Genomic DNA, 26,341 nt, shown 5'->3' on the forward strand with positions numbered 1-26,341 from the left:
ACAGTAACACAATTTGCCCGATTAAATTGACATGAATCTTCATATCACAAATGCAACAAAGCATTAGAGCTCCAGCATTATATGTATGACAGAAGTGATGTCATTCAGAGAGACATCCGGAACAGTGGGTTCATGTGGGTTCTTCTCTCTCTCTCTCTCTCTCTCACTCACCTACACACACACACACACACACACACACACACACACACACACACACACACACACACACAAGACCAAGATAATCGATCAACTGAGTCAATTACAAACACTAAAACTTTTCAAACAGTTTAATTGCTTATTCTCTTGACAAGACATCAACTATTAAACATTCACCACATGACAGGATTAACTGAAACTGGCAGGTACAAAGCTTTTACATGAGGCTTACAAAAGATATATAAGCTTCTCTTTGGCAAATATTCAACATGATCTTATATTAATCTAATAAAAACAGCCTACCTATTTTGCAGTTCATATATTATTATTATGACCATGGTTACACGAGGATAAATGGGAAGGAACCAGCTGATTTGGTTCGAAAGGAAATGATTTGTCTCGAAAGATAAAAATTTGTTGCTCTCCTTCCCATTGACTAGTCCTAGAAAGTAGCAGAGTAGGCAAAGCATATTTACAGTTCAAATTAAAGTCATCAATTCGGGGTTTGCCATGATGTTATGAGCACCATGATTAGATAATGGTTACAGTATTGATATATTTATTTTACGCATACAGACGGGTGAAAAGGTTTACTAAAAAAGTGATGTTGAGATGACGGTGGTGAAAAGCCTTGTCGAACCAAAATGTCCAGTCCAAAATTTCTCATAGGTGAGCGACTAGGCTGGGATTTCAAATTTATTTCATTCTCATGAAACCATTCAGCAAGTGTTTGTGCTCTGCAGGAAGACACCACTCCCATCAGGACTGAAACGTCTCCTCATGGAATTACCCTGTCACCTGTCTGTATATATAATTAAACAGCGAAGAAATTATTCTGCCAAAAATGGATACACAATGGATACACAAAATTGCTCTCGACAGACATACATTGAATTTTACATCTAATATATTCCTTCGAAAATATCTTTTTTTGGTTACTAAATATGATGACATCAATAAAAAGAGACATCGATATACTCTTGAATTTCGATGATAAAAATCAGTTAAAACTGTCATACCATATGCTCAGCATATTATTTTATGGCAAAAACCAACTCTGAGATGAAACACAATATTCATACAAGAAGTTAGTAAAAAGATATATATAAAAAAAAGATTCATAACAAGGAAACTTCATGTGCAAGCCAGGGCTTTTTTTTTTTTTTTTTATAAAACTGTTGTAAATAGCAGTATAAAAATATTTTAAAAGGGTGACGTAGCAGTAACAATAAGAAAAATACAATGCACAAGATGAACTGAAGTAACCCTAGATGATGTTGAGTCTGAATGTAGTGCAAGGCACGTTCGGCTCTGTGAGATATGAAACTGGGAATACTTTGTTCTGCTCATCTGTAAACTGCTTACAAACATTTTGCTTACAGCTTCATAGCTAAATGCACAAGACATCGTTACATAGTTTGCAAGAGAAAAAAACTAAACAAATCAATTCATCTCTTCAGTTTTTCTTCTAGAGTTTGGAGTGTGTAGATGTACAGTATCCACTCGACTACTATAGAGGCTAAAGCATTAGAAGAAAATGTACAAATGGTGTAAAAAAAAAAAAAAATCTAATTACATCTTGTCAATAGAAATCCAATTTTTGAGTGAAACTATATACAAGTTAATATAATTCACTGACAGGATGTGCACACTTCGCATTCAAATTCTCTGTGAGAGCAGTGCATTTATTTGTAATTCAATACCTATATATAAATTGAAGCTTTTCATAAAAATTTGTAAATTTATCAAAAAAGTATCGTCTGCAATTTATCTCTTAATGAGCTCATTATCTAAAGTATCACATGTAAATAGAAGCTGTCTAACCGTCTCGAAAAATCTCAGTCTGATTTTCTTTTCCATTGACGTGCAAAGATTTTGAAGTTTTGGCAGCCTTTCGAAATAAAGCAGTTCTTCCAAATGTAACTAAACTAAAAGTGAGCTATGAAGACAAGAAAACATGGAAGAATAAATTTTTTAACACCTGGCGAACGAAGTCTATTTCATGAGCAGTTACTGCTGGTTTCTTTGAAAATAAACACACTTTTGCTATAAAAAGGTTTGGAAGAGATTTGTTTGCCTGGGCTATGAAGCATAATCTGCTTGCCGTCAAAAGGTTCTGAGGTCAAAAATATTGCAAACTGGAAAAAAAATCCAAGTGGGTGCTGGTGACAGTGCCTGAAAACTGCAAAGCGCTCCAGGAAGAAGAAGGCACTACTGCAAGTCGCACACACTTCCTGCGACATCCGTTCCTTTATGTCTGTCCTCGGCCGTGCACTCCTGTCAGATCCTTTCTTATGATCTCATTAACTGAGGAAGAGAAAGAGACAAGAAAGGGGTTACTTTCTGAACTTATGCATTCATGTCATTGCTCAAGAGACCCATTATGATTAGTGTTAAATCACAAATTCCCTTCTATTAAAAATGAAGCATACATAATAATCAATTTATTTAGTAAAAATGTTTCCCCACATGTAACATCTATTTGCTTCTGGATAAACTTGCATCTTAATAAATGAATGAATGAATGAATGAATGAACATGGACCTCATAATAATAAATAAGCTTATCTAAATCTGTATTGACATGAATTGGCCACAAGAGGGAGCACACCATTCAAATGTGACATTGCCTAAGCTCAGCCAGTGAAGCTCCATTTTCACTTGTTCCATTAACCTCACTAACAGGAGGACATACATGGAAACTTTTACAGCTTCTGCTTCGCTAAGAATAGCAGCAAGGTATATGAGGTGCTTTGCATAATCCTGACACAGGAGTAGCAGCAGAGAAACAGTCTTTAACTAACTGTTATAATCTAACAGCTGTGAAGTGCTGCAAGGTGAAATCTGGGAATATAACTGGATGTAAGACATGCTGAATAAAACAACAAATAAATAAATAAATTGAATGAAAAAAGTCAACTTTCCACTGCCAGAACTAATTTTCTATTAAAATTGACCTAAGAATCCAGTTGACATAATATAATAAAACATCACTATAACAACCCCTTCAGGTTATGAAGTATGACACTGTCAATAAAGATTGTCTGTTTCCCACTTTTACAATGTACATGATTTAAAAAAAAAAAAAACAGGATAAAGGGATACATAATAATCCCTTTTCTGTCTACTGTACTCCTTCAGCCTGACACACTTCCACTGCTGTGACTTCTCTCAGCCTCTGGACCTGTCTGATTCATTCTGACGCTCTGCTTCTATTAGAAGCTTTCTACGCTTGTGAATCGCGTTTTGATGCTCCTACAGGCTGCTCCTAATGAATTCTTATAAAGAACATATTCACTTTTAATCACCACATTATCTGTGTAAAGCTGCTTTGAGACAATGTTCATTGTTAAAAGTGCTATACAAATAAAAATGAATTGAATACACTTCCAAAAAAATAGGATCATGCCCAAACCTCCACCTTGTTTCAGTAGATAATCTCACCTGGATCCTGCAGACATTACTATTAGAATGAATATTCTCCATCCAACACTTTAGAGTCTGTAGAAGAGGAATAATTGTAATATTTCGTGTCACCCAGAAGAGGACGGCTTTATGCTAATGATGATTATTATTAAAAGCACTCATAGACACTATGACATAGTGTAAAGTTCACCACATCCGACTCTTTGACCTACAACCAGTGTTTCAGAATTTGAATATGAACAATGAACATAAGAATTGAGGGGGGAAAAAAACATAAAACTGACACCATATTGTCTATTTTTTCTTTAAGATCAACCTCAATATATCCTTCTACTTTTCATGCCAACTTTTGTAACAGTGCTCTGCCAATGTTCTGCCCACCAGGAACTGCAGCACAATACAAAGGCCTGTGCTTTTACCAGCGTGGGGCCACAGCCCACACTAAATAGGATTCATGCATCGGTTCTCTTTTCACAGCACAAAAAAAATAAACTACGGTGTTGCCATAGACATTGTAAAACACAAACGTGACGCTTACGCCCAACCAGCTGACGTGTCTGTCTAATTATTGATGGCGAATTTGAATATTTAATAGAAGGTAAACAAGTGGACTGTATATAAAGCAGAAGGCAGAACTGGCGTATGTTTATGGATAATCTACAAACATTGAATTTTACATAATGAGTAATGTTTATCCATGTGCACATCAAATGCCTACCACACTACTAAACAGCAACATCTGTCAGGCAATCATGAAGTGATGAGTGAAAGTGAAAGCTCTTTTTTGACACACTGGATGTCTTGTGGTGAGTGTCTACATGGTGGTCTTGATATTTAACCATTTTCAATATTTAGCACTGTCCTAAATTAGGTCACATAAGTAAGACAGATAGTCAAATTCGTGTCATAATCAGTAGATAAGGAAGAAACCTGCATAACAATTGTAGTCAGGGTCATAGTTACTAACATTTACAAAAAAAAAAAGAACTAAAGCTGGAGGACTGCCAGGGGGTAACCTCAGTATCTTTAATATGTATCCTGCACCTGGAACCTGGACAGTAGCACACCTTTAAAAAAGATTCAAGGTACATAATATTACATATACATATATTTATGTATATGTAATATGTTAGGTACATATTTTTGAAGCTTTGAGGGTACCTTATTACTTGCACCTTTCTATTTCGAAGAGACAAATACTAAAGATGCAAAAATATACAGTTAAATGGCACCAAATGGGACAGTGTTTCTGAGGGTATTGGTTAGAAGTTGACTTTTAAAAGCAATATGGTTTTCAATAAGGTTCTAAGGATCTAAAAACCAAATCTATGATTTTTGCGCATAAAACAACTCTCAAATACCGCACACTATATGACAAAAGTCTGTGGATACCTACATCCTTAATAACCTCCACTATTCTAAAAGGCAAAATAGGTTTACACTAGATTCTACGGCATGGCTTAGAGCGATTTGCCCATTCAACCACAAGAATATTATTGAGGTCAGGCAGTCACTGTAACCCTTAGGCAGTTACCTAAACCCTAACCCATATCCATTTTTTAACAGGAAACATGGTAAGCACATCACACATGCCACTCCTGCTAAACTTATTAACAAACTCAAAATGACCGGAACTGCTGAGGACCAAAAGTGGACATCCAATGACGACAGCAAACCGACATCTCTTATGTATAAAAACTTAGTGTAGTTCATTCTCAGTCTTTAATATGAATATAAAAGTAAATGACTTGCTGAATATTATTCCCAAATAACTATTTTATTATGAACCTTGATTTTCTTAATCTACCTTGTGCAGAGGTTCATTAACAAATTTTGTGGTAAAAGTGGAGAGAAGGTAGCTCATAGGGACAACCTCAGTCCACTCAGTAAAGAAAGAAAAAAAGACTTTCTCAAGATCTCTGGGTTTGTTTAAACTAGTGAGACATGACGTGTTCACGATAGTTTATTAAAGAAAGTAACTGCATGTATGTGAGGGTGAACTGAGGGGAACCTGAACAACCATAAACACAAAACAAAGCCGCAGAGAAGTGACAGAGACAAACAGGAAAAAACGAAACCACGAATCTGTCCATTAGGCTTTGCTTCTTTAAATAATCTTAGTTCATTTAACCACCAAATTCAATAAAAAATATAATTCAATGTATGTAACAGCTGTTGAAAACCCCTTCCATGATGTTTTACTAACTTGTAATATAGTATTATTTTTGTTTAGTTTTTGGACATAGTTTATTTTAACACAAAAGTGAAAACAGGCAATACTGCATTTAATGGTTCATCACTGACTTATGTATTTTGTGTCACATGTTTACTAATAGCATGTTTCTAACTATCCAGCAACTAATATAAAAAGTGGCATTTAATGTCTTACTTTTTAGAGCTCTTTGTCTAGACTTATAGTTTTAACCTCTGAAAGGGCTAAACGGTCTCACTGTCCAGCATGATCTTTGCGGGAATAAACAATTTTTTGCTTTTTCAACCACATTGACATCTGGCTGTTTTTCCCCGACTGCCCACATTCTGTATGATAAGGGTATTATGCATATATTTGTGTATAAATGCTGTTTGGTGTTTTATTCCAAAATGAATGTTTGTTATCTGTACCACCTCTCACTGAGAAAACTTTTTTCTACATTACATTTGAGTTAGCGTTAGGTGTTGAAGGTTAAATCCAGTCTGTGAAGTATTTAAATGACCCTCAGCTAATGTACACCACTTAGATGGTCTATCTGAATGACCACATTCTCAATCTGGAATAATGTTACCCCTTTTTATTCCAGGGTTAGATTTCAGTCGGCAAAGCCTTTTACAAAAAAAAAGAGTAAGGTTAATTTATTTCCCTCACTCATGTACACGGATATAAAGGTGATCTTAAAATTTTTTTTAAAAAAAGCGAAAAGTACCTAAAGTCAATTTCTTTCAATTTCAGCTAATAATGTGAAACCCCTGGTTTAACAGTAGCTATAAACAGTATGTAGGACAATATGAGGAAAAAGGATTTTAAAGTATGGTGGACTTTATCAGAAAGATCTGCTAATCTCCTTTGCACAAAGTGAAGTATGAATCCTGACAGTTTCTGCAGAAGTTTCATTATCAGAGACAACCTCAGAAGCCCGCACACCCCTTAGCAAAGCCGCTAACAGAATGAGCAATGAGAAAGACGCCCTGGATGACTCATACGAAAAGTGAGTTTGTTTGAAGGCATTGGAGGACATCAAAGAGTTAAATGTTTGTAGGTGGAACCAATACCTTGACACCTCTGCTCTGGCAGAAAGGGGACTTTTTTCAGTTCTCGTCCTTCCTGTGCCTTGAGACCCAGACCTTTCCCATATAGTAACTGCTACTCTGTACAGAGGACAGTGTGACAGTGAAAGCCTATTTACAAATAATCCCGCGACTACCACCCACTGTAATGAGCATTGAGTTTAAGTGACAAGGGAATCCCCTGAATAGTGGCTCATGGCATATCTGAAAAAGATTATATAATTCGAACCCCTATTATTCCCAATTCAAGACCCGCTTATACCATACATGAAATCATGGTGAGTAAACAAAAGACACTGGACCCTTGAAGTACTTGGTTCCCTGGCCAACGCTTCATAATAAAAACAGCAAACTATGGGGTGTTCCTCTTATAGTAACTGGCCCTTAATGTGGCAACGAGAGCTCTGTTGCTGTTCACTAAGGGAAATATTATTTGGCCATCCAGAAGAAGTTCTATCTGAAGTCCCCCTTTTTCCTAATCGACTTCATATTTTCCATTTGTGCTTTTTCCTGCAGAGTTTGAAACAATCGCTATCTTACTGACGCTGCTGGCTTTTCTGGAGGAGCACAGCAGCTGCAAATAGGAATTCTGCATGCCACATTGGCAGGAGCACGTTCAGTGGAAAAAATGTTCTCGTGGGTTCCCCTGCAGAACTGAGGGGTGTATGGCCAAGGGGAAGCCCTGGCCAAGTATAACAAACAAAGAGGCTTTCCTCAGCTCTGCCAGGCGGTCCATTCCACTGCTCAACAATGGTTGCCATAGAACTTGTTTTGCACATCATAACAACATCAACATATCCAAGAAATCCTCAGCTGTTTTTTTTTTTTTTACTTTTGGGGTACCCAAGGTTGAAAAGGCTTCCATTACTTACTCTACTACAGAAAAGCCACCATAACAATGTCACAAAAATGTTGGCTTTTTGTATCTTTTACAGTAACCACCACAGACTCTTATTAGTAGTTAATTACATATCAAGTGAGCTTTCACAATAAATGTACAGTAATTAGGTATAATCTGTGACTAATTACTGGCAGGGCCTGTTGGACACGTGCCATCATGCAAAAAAAGCTATCAACATGAACAAGTTACAGTAACAGAACACAAAATAAATAAGTGAAAAAAAAATTACTGAATCTGGAATATATTTAAAAAATGTCATTCAGTTTGGCTCCAACTGTTTCCACTAAAACAAGTACATTAACAAGTGTTAAGTGTTTTCTGAAATAGGTTCATTACAAAAAAAGATGAAATAAAATGGACCAAAGAAGTCACCCTGCTGCCATCCTGCTTTCAGCTCTAGCTATTGAGTCAGGATTGGAATTTGTCCAATTTGTGAATGATTTTTTTTATGATTAAAGCAAGAAAATTCTACTCGTAATGGATATTTAGTGGCTATTTAGGGGCCCAGGACTAATCTGTCCCTGGGGCTAATGGAAACTTCATCCTGGATTGTGTGTATCAGATATATAGGCATGTGTGCAAAACAAAGAACAGACACTCAGAAATGTGACATGCATGTTTCCTGCTATTGTTTCACTGCTGAAATTGTCTGACCTCAGCCAGATGTAGATGTTCATGCCAGCAACGTATACCACACAATCAACCCTGAGTAGAACCGTTAGGATTCCTGGTAGTAGTGTAACAACAATCATAATCCACACAATTAGTGAAAACGTACAAATAATGGTTGCCTAACGACTCAAGTCAACATGGCAAACAGACTTACCATCATCCAGGTAGGCCTGGTCCAGATTCTCCTGTTTGACAGTGACTCGCCCAGGAAGAGAAGCTCTCTGTTCTTCAGCAGAAGAACATCTTTGTGGACTGACTTCCCCAGGAGGGGACCTGTCCTTTGGAATCCTATTTGTGTAGGGCTGCTGTTGAATAATGGTGGGGTACTGCTGGGTTTGGGGGGCTTGTGCTGCAGCAGCTGAACGTGAAGCCACTGCTGTCTGAGTTCCTTGAGGGCTATATCCCTCGCAGTAGAGGTTTTGATGTTTCTGGCCTGGTGGAGTTATATTTTCACCTCTTAACAAATTTTGGTTGGTGGGGGAAAACTGGATGACGGGGTGCTGACCAACCAAATGAGAAGACTTGGCTGGGGAACCAGTATGGACCAGGACAGAACGATGGGCTTCAGGCACCATGACTCCTGTTTGGATGTACAAGCTGGGCCCTATGTTCTTTTCAGCACGGGGATACACAATGTGCTGCTGAAAGCAGGGTTCTGAAGAGGAGATTCCAGAATGGTTCTGGTGGCAGGAAGTCATGTTGGGGAGCAAGCCATTATCCGAGCTTAGATAATAGGAGTGTGGGGAAACTCCTAAAGTCTGGGACATCATATATCCGATATGTCCAGATTCATATTCATCCAGTGGTTCTGTTTTGATAGAAGAAACTGTGGAACATAATATAGAAGCAATTTTTTTTTTACTTTAAAATATGTCCTACAATATAAATACAAATATCTATCTGTAAACTAGTCTATCATTGTGTAGTATGTAGATTTAGCATGTGCATCTGATAACTTCACATACTTGGTGCAGTGCAAAGTATCTGCAAATTAAAGATACTTGACTTGAGCAGAGTACCTGGCAGATGTGTATAAGTGAAGTGCTGAGGCTGACTGCGTTTCCGCTTCCCATTGATCACATAGAAGTTCACCTTAGCAGGATGACAGATGGTTGGGTCTCTATAAGGAGGAACTTCAATAAACAGCATGCTCTGAGAAAGAGAGAAGGTATTTGCTTAGTGATTCATGTAAAGAGTCATTTGATTATAGACAGTGTTCAACTGTTTCTGACAGGGTTATGCATTCTTCTCCGATGCCTTGAGCAGGCCTGAGCAAAAGTGTAAAAATTGGATATAAGCTGTAATATTTTATTATTCTAGACTCAACTATGCACATTTACACATGTACATTGTGAGGATTGCTATTTGACATGGTTCAGTGATTTTTATACAGGCTCTACATTATTTCGCCCACTCATGTGACTTTTAGATATATTGAAATATCAAGCAAATTATTAACTAAGTCACAGACAACAGTCAGTTATTAAGTTTTACATGCAATGTTTGTATAAAGTAATATTTTCAATATTCACTGAACTTACTGCCTGGCTTTTGTCTTTGTCAACTGTGGCTTCCAACTCCCAAATTTGCTGTCCATCTAGAAATCAATTAAACAGAAACAAGAAAGGAAGCAAAAGTTTGATTAAGCTTGGTTTCAGAAAAAGATTACCCACTACCAGAGGTGACAAAAGTACATATATCCTTCACTCAAGTAGAAGTACAGATTCTTGTGTTTTAAAAGACTCTGGTAAAAGTTGAAGTACTAACTACACTTTTTCATTCAAGTTAAAATAAAGAAGCTCTGACTTGTACTTAAGTAGCTGCTACTATCTGTTTTAGTGTCACGCTGGTAACTGGACCTCACATCATATTAATACATTAATATAAAAATGGTCAGGTGATCAGGAATGTCTCTGTTCTCAGTCATTTTTACATCGCTGACTCCCTCTGTCTCATCCACGTCAGTCCCATGCTTATTGTTGCCTTCTACCTTGCTTATTGTTAGCTTCGTAGGCTAGCCTAAGTTTTTGGTGCGTGATAGATAGTAAATGATACACCAGTGGTAGATTAAAAAAGCTGAGCAATGACAAGAAATAGGTTGATGGGCTGAAAACGGTGTGCAATGAAAAGAAAAAATGTTGATCATGTCACCAAATAGATTAAAAGTAAAGAAACGAGCCTGGTTGGAACATATAAGAAGTAGAGAGTACAGATTTTGTGTTAGAAATTTTATGATTGAAAGTAAAAAGTCACCAGAAAAATCTACTTAAATACAGTATCTAATTATTTGTATTTAATTACTTCCCATCCCTGACCACCCCAGAAGATGTACATAGAAAAAACAAAAAATAAATGGAAAAATATTTGATATAGTGTCTCAGTTAGCCACCAAGAGCCAACTAAAGAGGGTCCTGGATTTACTTTTAAGCCTAAAATTGTACTAGAGGGATGAACACCGTTCTATCAGTTGGTGATCTGGTCTATGTAATGACCATAGCATATGGTATGATGTATCTGATGCACCATAGATAAATCATGAAATCCTACTGGAGGAGACGCTTCAATACCATAAGGATAGAAAAGTTTTACCACAGGAGATGAAAAGTGTTTAATCAGAAGTCCATTATTCTTCCGTCTAAATAAAAACTAAATCCAAATTACGACTATAAAATCAACCTGTAGCATAATAGACTCACTTTTTTTCTGAAAATGTGTTACCTGTATGTAAATAAGCTTGCTGAGGTAAACCTGTTCATCTGTTTTTTACCTTGACCAGTGTGTCCTGTACAACAAAGACACTTTATAGCTAGATACCTGTATATATATAAAATGTAGTTTCGGCAGTATGGTTAAATACAGGCCAACAGGTTTGCTCATGTCTAAATAACCTTTATATTAAAAAAGACACACAAAACATTAACATGTTACTTATGATGATTTAGTTAACTCCTAATCTTTGTTATGACAGGTCAATGCAGGTTATATTAGTTTTTTGTTTCATTTGTCTTTCAGTACTACAGCTTACATTGACACCTACTTCATATGCCCAACACAATAGAAATGGCATTGGGAGATCTTATCTCCAAACTCAACCGTTTCCTCTAACATGTCTAGTTCACTGGAAGATAGAGAACAAGTGAATTCTAATTGCATTATTCAGCAAGTTGGAAAAAGAACGCTAGGGAGCCTAATTTTTACAAAAAAAAAAGAGTGTAAGTTTGAATCAATGATTTTAAAAAGCCCTAAAAAAAAAAGATCAACCACATTCCAATAGGATTATTTATTAGGCAGGAATCAGTTTTGCATTTTTGTTCTCAGATTCTGGGAAACCCCGTCTATGATTGAAATTGAGACGCACATGGCTCAAATGAGTCAGCAGGAGACAGGGGGGATTCCACAGATGTTGGCAGATTAATTCAACTTCTCAAGATTGGTTTTATGATCAACTTGCTCCATTTCACGCACAACAGGTGAGGACCGCTTTTTTCTTAGCGTTTTTTTGTTTGTTTGCAGTGTGTTGAAAAGCTCCTATGACAGAAGCTCTTTTTTTTCCCTCTAATATAATGCAGCATGGAGGTTTTTCAGGGAAGGAAGCCCAGTTCTGGCATAGTCCCTAGCTCACTGAATACAGCTACATCAGTAGAAGTCCAAAAAATGTGCTAGCCAAAAACAGCTGTCTCCCATTCAGGGGGATTTCAGAGGCATACTGTTCCAGAGCATTTTGTCATCTGGAGAAACCCTCCAAAACAAAGGCAATCCCTCCTTGAGTCTTCGTTTTCTCCAAAATGAGCCATTACAGTACAGCAGAATTATGCAGGAGGGAACCCCAGACACTATTTTGTTGTGTGAGTGAGCGAACGAGTGAGCGAGTATACATCAGAGTGAAAGAGTTCCTGTTGAAGCAGACCCTAGAGGATTTCATGTCTAAGAGTCTCAAAGCTGCCCTTGTGTTAAACAGACGCCCTCTGGATTCTCTGAGTCACAGCTATACACCGACAGACTGAGCACCTTACCATAGACCTGCAACCTCAGAGAACCATAAACAAAATCTAGTCATAAGCCAGACAACAAACATAAACTAGACGATGTACCTTGGATACACCAGGCAGCAAATTTTGGATTTTTTGAGGGAAAACAAACAACAAGCTATGAGTAATACATGTAAAAAAAAAATATGCAACAACAAAATCAGCATTGTATGATGGAGAAATTCATAATTTCCCCTCAATAACAGTTTTAGGAATAATACACTTAAATTGACTGGTTTTGTCCGTCATTTTTATTTAAAACAGCTGCCACTATCACCCTGTCTAAAGCTTTGAGAACTAAAAGAAGCACAAAGCAGCATTCAATAATCCATCTGCTTCTTATAGCCAAAGCAAATCATGCATGATGGACCAACATGTGCGCACAATAACAGTGGCACCTGCAGATAACAAACGCCATCACTCATGACCACCTTCTCTTATAATGAAAAACAGTTCATGAGCCTAGTTGGATAGTTATTTATTGATAGATTAATTGATCGGCTGCAACACATTGAATATTCATTACAGTTTAAACAGACTTTTTGAGCCCTGTTTTAGCACAACGCTGCATTATATCAGAAATCTAAATGCTAAATGTCATGCAAATGTGAGTGAGGAAGATTAGAAAAGGTCACAAATCAAATGTCATTCCTGCACACTGATATGTGAAACTCAGCTCGAGGGCAAGCATAAGAATTTGTTTTTGTAATAGTGGTGACTGTGATTAATAATTGGAAATTAGAAACCTTGGTAGGTTTTAACACTTGTTTTAATTATGTTCCTGTTCAAAAGTTCAATCCCATTGAAAACACTTTTGAGTTTGAGGTGTGTAGCAGTGACGCAAGGCTGCTGCTGTACTGTGTATTTTAATGAGTGTACAATGTTAAACAGTAATACCAATAATATCATTATAAGCAGCATTTTTGTATACATTTTGATCCCATATCTTCTTGTAAAAGTATGTCTTCCATTGAAAATGCAGATGATGTATGATTTAATAAAGCTACTATCCGTATGTAGCTACTTCTACTTTTAACTCTATAGATGGGTGACAAATTAAATAAAAAATAGCATTCTGGATTTCAGTGTGCCGTGAGAGAACAAACCACCATTTGAAGGGACTAATTCCTCTAAAGAAACCCAAAGAAAATGGCATAAAGAGCTACAGTTTTTTTTCCCCTTTGATTTGTCACCTTCTTGTAGTAAAGACAGAGCTCCACAGAGCAGGGTTTTTTCCCCAAAAAATAACTAAATGTTAGTAACTGTTTTCTGTTGAACTGATGCGCTACAGTGTGACTACTGCAATTCAGTTAAATGCAATTTTTTATTTCTAAAGTGCTTTTAACAATGGACATTATATAATATCGAATTATCATATTCACTTTATATATTTGAATCAATATGTATTCATCCCTCATGAGCAAGCATTAGGCAACTGTGGCAAGGAAAAACTTTATTAGATGGTATGAGGAAGAAACCTTGAGAGGAGCCAGACGCAAAAGGGGAACCCATTCTCATTTCGGTGACACCAAAAGTGTTATTATAAATATATTAAAACATTACAAACACTATAAAATATAAAAAATATCATGAGCACCAGAGTGTATGATTATGAGTAATGTCTTACATGTAATGTCATTTCTACAATCTTACACAGTCATGTTGGAGTTGTGTGACCAGGAGCTCTTGCGCAACTCAAGAATTAGCACAACATCTATGATCATTATAGATAAAACATCAACTCCATCTATGACTTCATTAAACAATTTCCCTATGGGATTAAAAAAATATTCTGATTCTGATTCAGCGCCTTTAAATGTTCAGTGATGGAGAAACAGCATATGTATATGATTTAAATATGACATATGTCCTTGTGAAATAATCTGCACTTTTGTAACACTAAAAAGTGTGGATTTGGACTATAATTAGTAGTAACTGTATTGCATTCATCAGTGAATGATGCAACTATAGTGAACAGATATGTAGTGTCACTCAAATGAGGATGGGTTTCCTTTTGAGTCTGGTTCCTCTAAAGGTTTCTTCCACATACCATCTCAAGAGTTTTTCTATTTTCTATGACACCGCAGGCTTACTGATTAGGGAAAAACTTATAGGAACTCATTTATAGTGCTCATTTAGGCTTTGGGACAATGTCTATTATTATAGCGGCATACAAATAAAAGAAAATGAAAAAAAAGTCGTTCTTTCACAAAAAAAAACAAAAAAACAAAAAAAAAAAAAAAAACTGGGCTAGCCTGTACATTCATTTGAAGAGTTCAAAATTCCAAACACTTTAATTAAGGTGTTTTGAGGTGAAATCCAGTCAAATTTCTACTTGGAACTGCTACTCACCATGGTTCTTCTCAGTAAAAATAACTTTGGAGTCAGCACTGAAATTCTGCCCAGTCAGAATCATCTGCTGTCCTCCAAGCACTGAACAGCTGTCCATGTCCTGCTTCTCCACCATGGGCAGCTCGTGTGCAGATCTTTGGGCTGTGGAGACATTTGGATGATGCTATGAGAAATGTTGTTTTTCTATTTAATGTTTTAACCTGTAAGTAGTGATGGGCAGCTCTTGCATTCCTTTTTTTGTAGTACCTATTCAAAGAACCTTTAAACAAAAGAAACCCTCAAGATGATTGTATTTTGTGGAGACAAGAGTTCAAAGAATCTTAGTGAAGTCTGTATAAGCTGGGTCTGCATTTGGTGAATAAAGGTTCATTTCAGGACCCCTGTTTTGTCACAATTTTGTTACTGATCTGTTACCAATAGTTTCTGACTGAAGTTTCATACATCAACCAGTCATTAATGAATGACAGCACAAAGCAGACTGGTGCTATTGGGAACGGTACTAGAAGGAAGTCTCAACTGATGCAAAACTAAACAATATTTCAGCACTATGGCAACCACAACGCACGCATCACTTCTGCAAGCGTGTCAAGATCCGGTTGTGTTCACAGGCTACCAATTTCTCCTAGCTGTGGCAACCTGCTGTTATTTGTCCAGTTACAAAAGCAAAGCTGTTCACTGCAGGAACTATGCAACCATGAAGCAGCTTCTACTGGCTTATCATCTCCCAACTCCGAAATTCAATATCCGTTGAAGCCAATTTGTTGACCTTTGGACAGATGTGCGAGGCACACTATGATCTGGGTCAGTCAGGTGAATAATACTTAGAAAAAATGGCTTCCTAAATAAGGCAGCGATGGCTGGTCTGCCGCAGGAGACTGTGCAAACAGCAGATTGCGTTATCTGGGTCATGTCCTATTCATAAGGCATGGGTTTTGCATCCTCTTTCTGCTGTGTTACTGTCCCTCTCTTCCTCTATTTTTTTCTGTAAGTAAATGAAAGCAGAGGGCAACAAATACGTATTTTTATATATCCTTTTTTTAAGTAGTGCCCATAAGGCGTACCTATGAGATTTTGTTTTTCTGTCTACTCCGCATCAGATCCAACAAAAACAAAGAACGCCTAACCGAGGAGGAAATACACTAACCAGATCCTGTCTGTTCCTCACTAACACAGGATACTGGAAACAACAAAATAACACATTTCAAGGGGTATATATGTGTCTAACGGAATACACACAAGTCTAGGATAGCAAAGTAAATATTTTCCTGAAAATGAACTTTCCATGCTAATACTTTTTTACAGCATTTCAAAGCACAGAAGCCTAGTGTATGAACAGGCACATTGCTACTCCAGCGGTGCGGTTAACATTAATACATCTCAATGAATGCTACAAATATGGTTTTTCGTTTAGCCATTTCACTCACAGCACTCGATAGGATGAGAGGCCACTTGGAGGGACACATATTGACCCCCTGGCTGAGGAATGTGGATGCGGAACACCAGACGCACACGAGTATTCTTCCGCCCAATGTCTGTCTCGCCTTTCCGCAGCTCGATATCAGCGTTCCTGAGCTTTAGAATCCCAGCGCAGTCGATTCTATGGAGAAGTCATTGAGAATGGCATCGATCATTCACAAAAATCATACTTTTTTTTTTTAAGCAATATTTAATTTGTGTTTTTTTTCTCACGCTCTATTAACTTTTGACTTCCCTTAAATGGGGTTTTAGCTTGAAGCTATTCTTACACCGTATGAAATTATGATATTGAGAATATTTTTATTTTGTTTTGCAAAGGGACATCTGCTCGATGCTCCAAATATAAACGATTATAAATATAACACAGATATGATCCTGTTATGATCAGAGATATTCTGATCTTCTTCATGCTGGGGTGGATTCAATTTAGCTTGAAGACATAATGTTTGAAAATGCAAACACAACTCAAATTATTTGATGCAAAAAGAAATTGCCTATTTATACATAAAAATTTTTAATGAAAAATTTAATTGTATGTGGTAAACCTGATAATAAATGTTATAATAAAAACAGGTTTCAGGTTCTCTTGACATAAAATCTGACCGGCAAACAACCTTTACTACTTTTCGACAGATAAAATGGCTAAACAATTTATTTAGAATTAAATTCAGGCACATGATGAAATGCTCTTCCTGTGTAGTGTCACAGGAAGCATGTGAGGCACTTTCTCATGATTGCCGTCACAAAACTCATTTTTGAAGAAGCATGATAAAATATTGGTGTTCGAGTTCACTGCTCATTGAAGCTTTACTTACTGCTTGAGTCGCACCATTTTTAGCTTAATAACTTCTATAATTAAGAATGTATGATGATTAGAAAACAGAAATTTGCTTCCAGAGTCCCAAATGATCAGCTTTCTGAAGAAGTTTACTATATTTTAAACATACATGTTGATATACTTACTTAGTCGTCTTATCCAACTCTTCTTTGTTAAAAAATATAAAATTGGGGTATGTGACAGTGGACATTTATTCTATTTTGATTGATTAGTTTTTGTCACAGTGTTTTTGTTATTAAAAATTGTTATTATCACTCCTTCATGTACTGGTATCGAAAACAGAATTTTGGCATCGAGAAAACTCTAGACAGGAACCGTTCAGATGCTAGTGATTGACTGCACTAAATTCTGTGTACCCCAATTAACATCATATACAAATACCTGACTTACATTGCTTTCATGTTGTTCTTTGGCTCTAGAGGGATCTCTAACACCTTTGTGCTATTGATCGTCTTCTCGTAACTGGTCGTGGTCACGGTCTTGCCTGTGATTCGGTGCACCTGGTAGAAGGCGTGCGGCTTCAGGATCCTCTCGTCTGCTGTACCTATGAAGATCTGCAGACCCAGCGGGTCTTTCCCTCTGTATCCATGTAGCTATAGGAGTGAAAAAAGTACTATTTTTCAGTTTTAATAATTATAGGACCGATATGTCAAAAAATGTCTTGATTAAGCTTAAAGAAAGCAAACAATAACTGATCAAACATTTGCCCTGTTGTGCCTGATGCCTACAGCTACCTGCAATGCAACCTTTTAACAATCCTGCCCGTAACTTAAATAAAAGAGCAGCACAGAGTTACAGGAAAAAAAGCTTTACTACCAAGTAAAGATTTCAGCTGCACAGATGTTCAGACATGATTGACTTTACACCCCCTCAGAGTGAGCAGCGAGTTGCAGTGCACCGTGCATGCCAGTGTACTAATTTAGCCTGAGCGCTGCACACATGGTTGAACAGAGCCATTGCTGGAAAATTTTGTATCTCCTGCAAGCTTGAATGCGAGCCAGGAGAGTCTGTACTGTCTTACAGGCCACAGATGTTTTCTTTTTGCCGTACATTAATCTCTAAAATCCTGCAGGAAATCCACAGGTCAGGATTGAGCTCTTCAGGAAAAGATCTAAAAGCTATTGCTATACTTACAACTACTACTTTTACCTGGAATAATCCAACGAACAGGTCATGTGACCACAAAGGAATAAACAATTGTTTATTCTTATACTACATTGTGTCGGTGCACAGCAAATTGCAAGCTAATAAAATAGTCGGTCGAAGTATTAGACTAAGATTCAGACAAATTTCTGTAAAAAATTATCCACCACACTCATGAAAATGTTCTCTATGCCTCCTCTCCTTACAATATATAAAAGTCCCTGTTTAACAGATAGATTAACAGGGGAATTTTCATATGCAAAGCTTGGCAGCGCTCAGTGACAAAGGAAACATCTATGATGGCCAGCTCTAATACAAAAAAACAACTCAGCAGTGCAAAAATAATCGCAAGTCAGAAGCAGCAAGAGTAGAACGGCTATATGAAGCAACTTGTGCACTTTAAAGTGATATTGCTCAATACTTCATTCTCTATCAAACGTGCAAGCTACTCTCATGCATTGACCAGAAGTGTACAATTTCCTTCTCTAATATGTGAAACCCATATGAGGCATTTGAAAGCAACAAATAAATAGGCAGAGAGTTTTGCTTTTCCACAAAAGCACATCCTGAAGGATTTTATTCCTATATTTATATCAATTTTAAAAAGAGATTCATTTTATATATTCATTTTAGAGTTACAAATCGTGTCGTCCAGCATCCACGAGACAAGTTACGTCATGTTATAACTTACATTAAAGCAGCTATTACATTATCACCATCTTTTTTCTCTTAAAGGAGCAACCAGAAAGTCATCTGTCGTGAAGTCAGCTGAAATTCGTTCCATTAAAATAAACATCTCTAAAAGGCAAACCTCACCATATCAATGGCTAAAAGACAGGAGGAGGGCTTGAGGTGTCAGAGGTGAAGATTCTGCGATGCAGAATTTTACGAGGATGGACAGGATTACAAATGAGTTTATTGGAGGGACTGTGCAGTTTAGACATTTTGGAGGTGGTTTGGTCATGTGCAGAGGAGGAACGTGGGGTATATCGGTAGGAGAATGCTGAGGATGGAGCTACCAGGCAGGAGGAACAGAGGAAGGCCAATGAGAAGATTTATAGATGTGGTTAGGAAAGACATGCGGGTGGATGGTTTTAAAGAGGCAGATTTAAAGGACAGGGTGGTATGAAATTGGATGGTCCTCTGTGGCGACCCTTAACAGGAGCAGCCGAAAGAGGAAAAAAATTATTAAATAAATGACATACTAGCAAGCCTATTACTTGCTTTATAGCTGGCACAACAATCCGAGCTGAGCTGTTACAGGAAAATATTCATCCCCTGCATTATAACATTAAAATCTAGATATAGATCTGTGATCTAGATATAGATCTGTGATCTATATATAGATGAGTTTGTATCTGTAAAATTCAAGATGCAGCAAGAACGTCTTGTTCATTTATTCCTCGTTGTCAATCTGCAAACCACTAATCACAACTAACATCGTCACAGCCATGTCACTCTCCTTTTCAAGTCTACAAACATCCAGTCATACGTGTCTACACTTTTCACACTCACTAATGAACAGTCATTGCATCATAATTCATGTCATGGTTGGCCAAAAAAATTGCACTGTGTGACCATTCTTATATAAGTATTGCCCTCTGAAGCAGTGATCGGTATATCTGTGCAAAATCCAGCTGAAGAACGAGCCAGATTTACGCCCCCAGATCTAAAGAAGCAAGCTTGTCCTTCCATTTCTGATTACGACAAGCTCAGGAGATACAGAATCGCAAAGAGAAAGTCATGTAAATTCTGAGAAGGACATTCATACTGTAACACACATATCCACCCACACACATGCACACAGTGAAACACAAACACATCTAAACAAGACAAATTAGATCAGCACTCAACACAAACCAAGGGACTACATCGGAAGGAAGTGTGCAAAAACCACAAAGCATGAAGAAGCAACTAAAATTATCCAAACCCCCAAAAGTACAACGGGCTAAACTATTAGCATTTATACTAAAAGGACTCACACGGCACACATGAGAAAATATAATCAACCCTGATTTAACACTGTAGTCAACGAAAAGGCAAGCGGAGGAGCAATCAGTTTAAGAAAGCTACAAGTCGGACTGAAAGACAAGTAAGACGTGTGATTTTTTTGACACTGGTCACTTATTACCATTTGATAATCCAAAGTATAGCATGTTGTGCTTGAAAGAACCTTCAGCCAAACATTCACTACCTTAACTGTATGACGCCAATGCTAGAACGAAGTATAAACTTCAGTATTAATTAAAAAAAAAGAAACAAATCAATATAAATTACATCAAATGCAAAAAACTTTGCAATGTGTGCAACACAAACTTTTGATTCTCTAGCAAAACTGAGCAAACTTTGACGATCCCACGTGAGATGAGAGTGCTCACCATATTAAACATAGACATAAACACCCCCCCTCCCAAACCACACACACACACACACACAAAGTAAAAAAACATAAACCCCCTGCAGTCGCTAGCAAAGACGTGAAAAATGAAACATCATTATTGGCAAATATAAAATGTTACACATCACAATAATTGTGTAGGCTTTGCAATACTGTCACAATATTGTATTATTGGTGTGCCAATATAAACCACCTTTAACAATATTTGAAACTAAGCCACTAAAATACTTGCCATGTTTGCAACAAAGCCAAAACAAAAGATCACACTACTCTATACAATACAGAACAACATTCAACGTAATGACATATTCCCTTCCCCATTACTGATCATTCACATTTTCAATAAGAATATTGTGTATGTAATAGCGGAGTGGGTCTATCAGTGCATGCCTGAATGTAGCATCAGAAGTGTGTGAAATTTCTAAATGTTTCTATGCATGGAAAAAAAAAAGATGGGTAGATTTAAGAGATTTGAAAAAGAAACAGATATGTAAGTTATTATGACTGTATGTTATGAAATCAGTAGTTTCAATGCCAAATAATCACTCATTCAGTATCTAGGGTTATTATAGTTCATTATAGGTTTTATTGTAGGTCATGATTAAATGCTAAGATATTATCTTGTAATTTTTTGCTATTAAAAAAGGTTTAATTCTACCCTTGTAGCTACTTATTGGCTACTGTAGATTACATGGTTTTGCGTTCATACTAAAAACTTGCACTTCCTAAATGATTCATGCTCACAACCCCTTGCTCCAGTGGATAAATTCACTTCGATACTATGGATTTATACTTAAGAAGTATTGTACTGCTGTTGTAATCAAAAAACAGTGTCCTGTGCTCATTCCAAGACTGTGATTCACAATATCCTCGTACAGATCATCCTTTCAACACACTCAGTACTGTTTGTCTTTACTATTCTACACCTTTATATTGTAATGATCTATATAATTCCCTATATAAAATATAGAATCATATCTGGTCTCTGCAGCATATTGTATGATACCGCATACTGTATGCCGTCTGAATAACGTAATACACCAGAGGGCACTGAGACAAATCAATGTTTCCATAACCCTAAACTCTCTTATATTTGTTCGCAAACGTCTTTCTCTGTTAAAGCAGTTTTATTTCATTCCATACATGGTTGATTATGCTTGTGACTGTGTTCCTCGGTTTAGAATGGAGCAACAATTCTGAAACAGCATAGAAAGTCTGGGCTGATATGAATATTTATTACTTTAGGATTCTAGGTCCTTAATTAAGGTCCCAAAATAAACACGTGTGAAATTAACCATGTTATCTGCTTTGTACATAAATGTCATATGGCATGTGTTGAGATAAAATTGTGATTTTGATTCTGCACAAACTTGTGGAGTCCATGGCAGCTTGAATAACAAACCAAAAGTAATGTAAATCGATACAATATATATATATATATATATATATATATATATATATATATATATATATATATATATATATATTTTTTTTTTTTTTTTTGATCCACCTCGTTGTCTATAATATTATTTGTATTAAAAAAATCTACATATATATTATATTAAAATGGAGATGCTACAATAAATGCTATTCTATTAATATGCTTTTTTTATTATTATTATAACAAGAAATGACATTCCTTATTAATAAATGATAAAATTGCACACCTGGACCACAGGATGCCCCCCAGTAGGAGCTTTAACAGCCCCCCGGCTGCCCTCAGTCTCGTAGTGTGCCCTGTGGTGTGGTTTGGGTTGCACCTCGATATGTAGCTCATACTGGTCTGTGCGCCTGGGCAGAGGCCACTCCAGAGGAGGCAGAGAGGCAATAGGGATGCTGCGGAAGAAAGCCACACTAAGTTTATTCACCCAAAAAAATCTTCATAAGATGACAATTTTCTGAAATGATGCGGTTCCAGTCTAAAAAATGCAATGAGTCAAAGTGAAATGTATGCCTTGTCAACATGAAAGTCTCCCGGGACATGTTGCTACATGTTACCTTTAATGTTTATGTGTTAAGTAGGTCTCATTCTGAATATGAAGATCAATATCTTATGCACTGTGAACTGAGTGAAATCGTGAAATATTCACTGATGAAGAAATGTACCTGCAGATTCCAGGCACCAGCTGCTGCCACGTTGTTGGAATAAAGAATTGTTCTGTTTTGGTCTTGAAATCTTGCTCCACCCGGTAGCTCTCTCCATGGCCGTCTGGGTATATAGTGTAGGCTGGCTGGTTGGATCTCACAATCTTTGAAGGTACTGAGCCAGGCACCATCCCGTTAACAACCTCTGGCACAGCACTGGACACATAATGGGGACCGGGGCGATGATCATCGTGACAGCCACATGGCGAAGGACTTCGTGATCGAGCTGGAGGCAACCGATTTGGGTTCCTGTACATGTCGTAAGTGCGTTTGCCCTGAGGCGATGTGGAGCGAGAACTGGGTCTTGGAGATGAACAGTGGTCCTCAGCCAGGCTAGTGTGAGGGGATGTGCCTGGGCTGGTTCGAGGGGAGCCTGTGTGGATATTTTGCAAGCGAGGACACAACTCTCCAGCCACAGCCTGCCCACTACCTGGAGACACACAGGGTGATGCGAAGGGCGAGTAAGTCTCAGAGTGCCACGAGGTTGAGGAGTTGCTGCTGGCTGGGCTCAGGCACTGAGGCTCACGGTAGATGGAACATTCCAAACCGGGCACAGTGAGAGTGGGCCTGGGGCTAGCGTTCACCAGCTGGTCATGGAGGGAGTTGTGCCCATGGCTGTGATGCTCGCGTGATGGCGTGATCTCGATCCTGGGACTTACAGCTTGGGAGCGAGACCGTATGTTTGCTATGTAATTTTTAGGCTCCAAATGTTCATAACCTGAAAGAGCTTCGGTGCTGCTTTCAGAGTAGGGGGAAGGCTCGTCCAAAGGGTAAGGGTGTGAGTGTAGGGGGAGATCGGTGTCATCTAAAAAAAAATAAAAATAGAGAAAAGGACATTAATGTGGTTTACTAATAAGTTGGACAAAATAGATAAAATTTCATATGACAATGCTTAAAGGACAATTTTACATCCCACAAATTTGTAACATGATATTTAGGTTTACTGTTTTTAATAAACATACAACAAATGACATGGAAAAGCAGAAAGAATAAAACGCCTCAATGACCAATCAGCTACTTGTTATAATGAGTAATAATAAACTTTGGTGCCATAAAATTTTGTGTATTGGGAAATCCATATTTATATCATCATAGCAACAATACGCAATCGAAATACACTGGAAATCGTGACATAAAACACGTTCAGAAAACATCCAGACACAAAAGAGTGATAGAGCAGAACTAATCTAAATCAGCCGAGTACAAAATCACACTTTTCTTTGTAACTGGCTTCAAAAAATTACAATAAAATGGGGAACAATGAAATGAGGAACGGATGTTGGGGTTTTCCAAACATTCCTATTGCACGGTTATCTCAGACTGATTTAAAAAATAAATACCAGTGCTCAATATCTCATACTAAACAGAAAAGAACACAACTACAAGGACAATCCTCAAACTCAAAGCTGTTGCATAGTTATCTTGCACAGTGCACTGCAAAGCAAACATCAATAACCTATTCCACACACTCTCACACACTTCCTCACACCATCGACAGTAAAAGACTGAGTTAGAAAACAGACCTTTAAGATCTCCAGATGGAAAGCTGCTGTCAGGTGGCTCATAGTTAAACAGGTAATCAAACTCCAACTCCTCGGAGTTGACTTGAGCGAGCTCTCCAGAGAGCCCTACCTCACAGCACTCCTTATCTTCGTACAGAGAGCTCATCTGCCTTATCTGAAAGTTGCCCTCAAAGTCTGAACGATAAAATAATTTTAAAAAATAATAACTGGGAAAAACAAATATGTGGAGATCAGGAAGAACTAGAAGCGCTCCGTGCGTAAAAGTGATGCAGCCATGCAAACGCATGAAACAGTTACTTCCGCTCTCACCTTCAGAGCCTCGGAGGATACAGAGGGTGGGCGTGGCTGTGCGTTCAGGACCATACGGATACTGGAGGTACAGTAAGTGGTAAATGAACGCCTCCTGTTGATAGAGGACTGTGTTTTTTTTGTTTTTTTTTTTTTTTTCATGCATTTTAACGAGATCCTAAGTGCTGCTGCCCCCGAGTGTTCAACACAAACCATTGCCAAAAGAGCATTAAGAAAGAGTATTAAGAAATGCCTCAATTTAACCCAGCTTTAAAAAAAATTGCATCTGCGTTACCACGCTTTTATACCATACATAAATAAATCGTTATGCAAATCCACAACCTTTGTTCCTGCTTTTCCAGTCTGCTCCATAAGGTGCTATAAGATTATACAGATGCACTTTCTCTTAAATAAAGAACCTTCTCATTTGCGAAATACTAAGCATCAGGTTACATTGCTTGGATACGAGTCTTGGCAAACTGATTGCCCCATGCATCAAGAGGCTTTTCTAAGATGAAGCACGATAATAAGCAAGCAATGTCCATGTCTACCTGCAATCATGTCATGTTACTCCTTGAGTATGAGTCGCTTAAGCGCACCTGGACCCAGGAGCGCATCTCCTTTCCGACGCGACAGCAAAAAATAAATAAATAAAAAAAGATCCAAATCCAAAAGCAAACTTCATGAATCTTCTCTCTGGGCGCAATTTTTTGTTAGGGTTTTTTTTTTGTTAGTTTGTTTTGTGTAGGTAGTTTTTAATACGCGTCCTCGTGCCAGCGCAACGCACATAAGCAAACGCAAAATGTGCGCACCTGGGCGTCCTGTGCGCGTGCGTGCGTTATAAAAGCAGCGGGCTTCCCTCACCACCTACTGACACGTAGCACCACTTACAAGACCGTACCCACGCTCCGAGTGTCTCAATGCCAGTGCATTTGGCATATAAAGCGCAGTTCAATCCTGAGCCACGTGTGAGCTCGAATCAACCCAGTGTATGTTCAGTGCTAGGCTATATAAGGGTGTCAGAAGTGTAAATGTTCTGGATATGCAGAGGCAGATTCCTGTTCACACTCGCAGCACAACGGATTCCCCCGATGACGTAGTGTGGACCAAGTTACTCATGAACACGCATGCAAAACTCGACATGCAACCTGCCAGACATTAGATAATAGTTCAGTGTTTTAACACAAGATACTATATCATTTTTTTGGCATTATCAGGAAATAAAAAAAAAAACAAATACGTTGATTACCAGTTAATCACAAAACTTCAGCACGCGCCATCCATACCTTGATCCATGGACCTCATGGTGTGGTATTGAGCGAGTCTCCAGGTTTCTTTAAACATTTGGATAAGAAAAAAAAGCAGAAAAAAAATTACAAAAAAAAATTAAAATTCTGAAAAAACTAGTTATAAACTACGAGCATTTTTTTATCGATAGAAAAAAATATTCCTCTGATTTGCATTAAAAAATAAAGTAAAAAAAAAAATCTGTGTAATGCGAACAAACTTGTGTCCCGTCTTGCTCTGAGGATTTACTCTGAGAGACCAAGAGCGGCTTCCGTCCTTCTCAGCTCGGGCTGTTTATAATATGGGCCAATGCTGTAAAATAACGGGATTCCCTCAGTGTTTCCTCCTGTTTATGCGCTTCTCCATGGTGACCCTGGAGCGGCTCCATGTCGGAGGCAGCAGGGCTTTTCCTGCGGAGCCCACACAG

The 26,341-nt window shown here is 37.8% G+C and overlaps 1 protein-coding gene across 3 annotated transcripts; it reads right to left on the reverse strand.

Annotated features, from left to right (window-relative positions):
* Positions 1-269: 269 nt before the first annotated feature.
* nfatc2a (nuclear factor of activated T cells 2a) lies at positions 270-26,341 on the reverse strand. Of its 3 annotated transcripts, none has more exons than XM_046869866.1 (10): positions 25,914-26,341; positions 22,778-23,621; positions 22,339-22,507; positions 17,521-17,723; positions 16,241-16,413; positions 14,817-14,957; positions 9,978-10,033; positions 9,456-9,588; positions 8,591-9,262; positions 270-2,463 (listed from the first exon to the last, which is right to left on the reverse strand). In XM_046869866.1, the coding sequence occupies exons 1-10, from the start codon at positions 25,969-25,971 to the stop codon at positions 2,408-2,410; spliced, it is 2,505 nt and encodes an 834-aa protein (XP_046725822.1). In that variant the 5' UTR covers positions 25,972-26,341; the 3' UTR covers positions 270-2,407. The 3 variants fall into 3 exon arrangements, with proteins under 3 accessions (XP_046725822.1, XP_046725823.1, XP_046725821.1); XM_046869867.1 differs by lacking the exon at positions 25,914-26,341 and adding an exon at positions 25,179-25,417; XM_046869865.1 differs by lacking the exon at positions 25,914-26,341 and adding an exon at positions 24,340-24,780.

The sequence above is a fragment of the Silurus meridionalis genome, chromosome 16 (genome assembly GCF_014805685.1).
Source record: "Silurus meridionalis isolate SWU-2019-XX chromosome 16, ASM1480568v1, whole genome shotgun sequence".
NCBI classification, from domain to species: Eukaryota; Metazoa; Chordata; class Actinopteri; order Siluriformes; family Siluridae; genus Silurus; species Silurus meridionalis.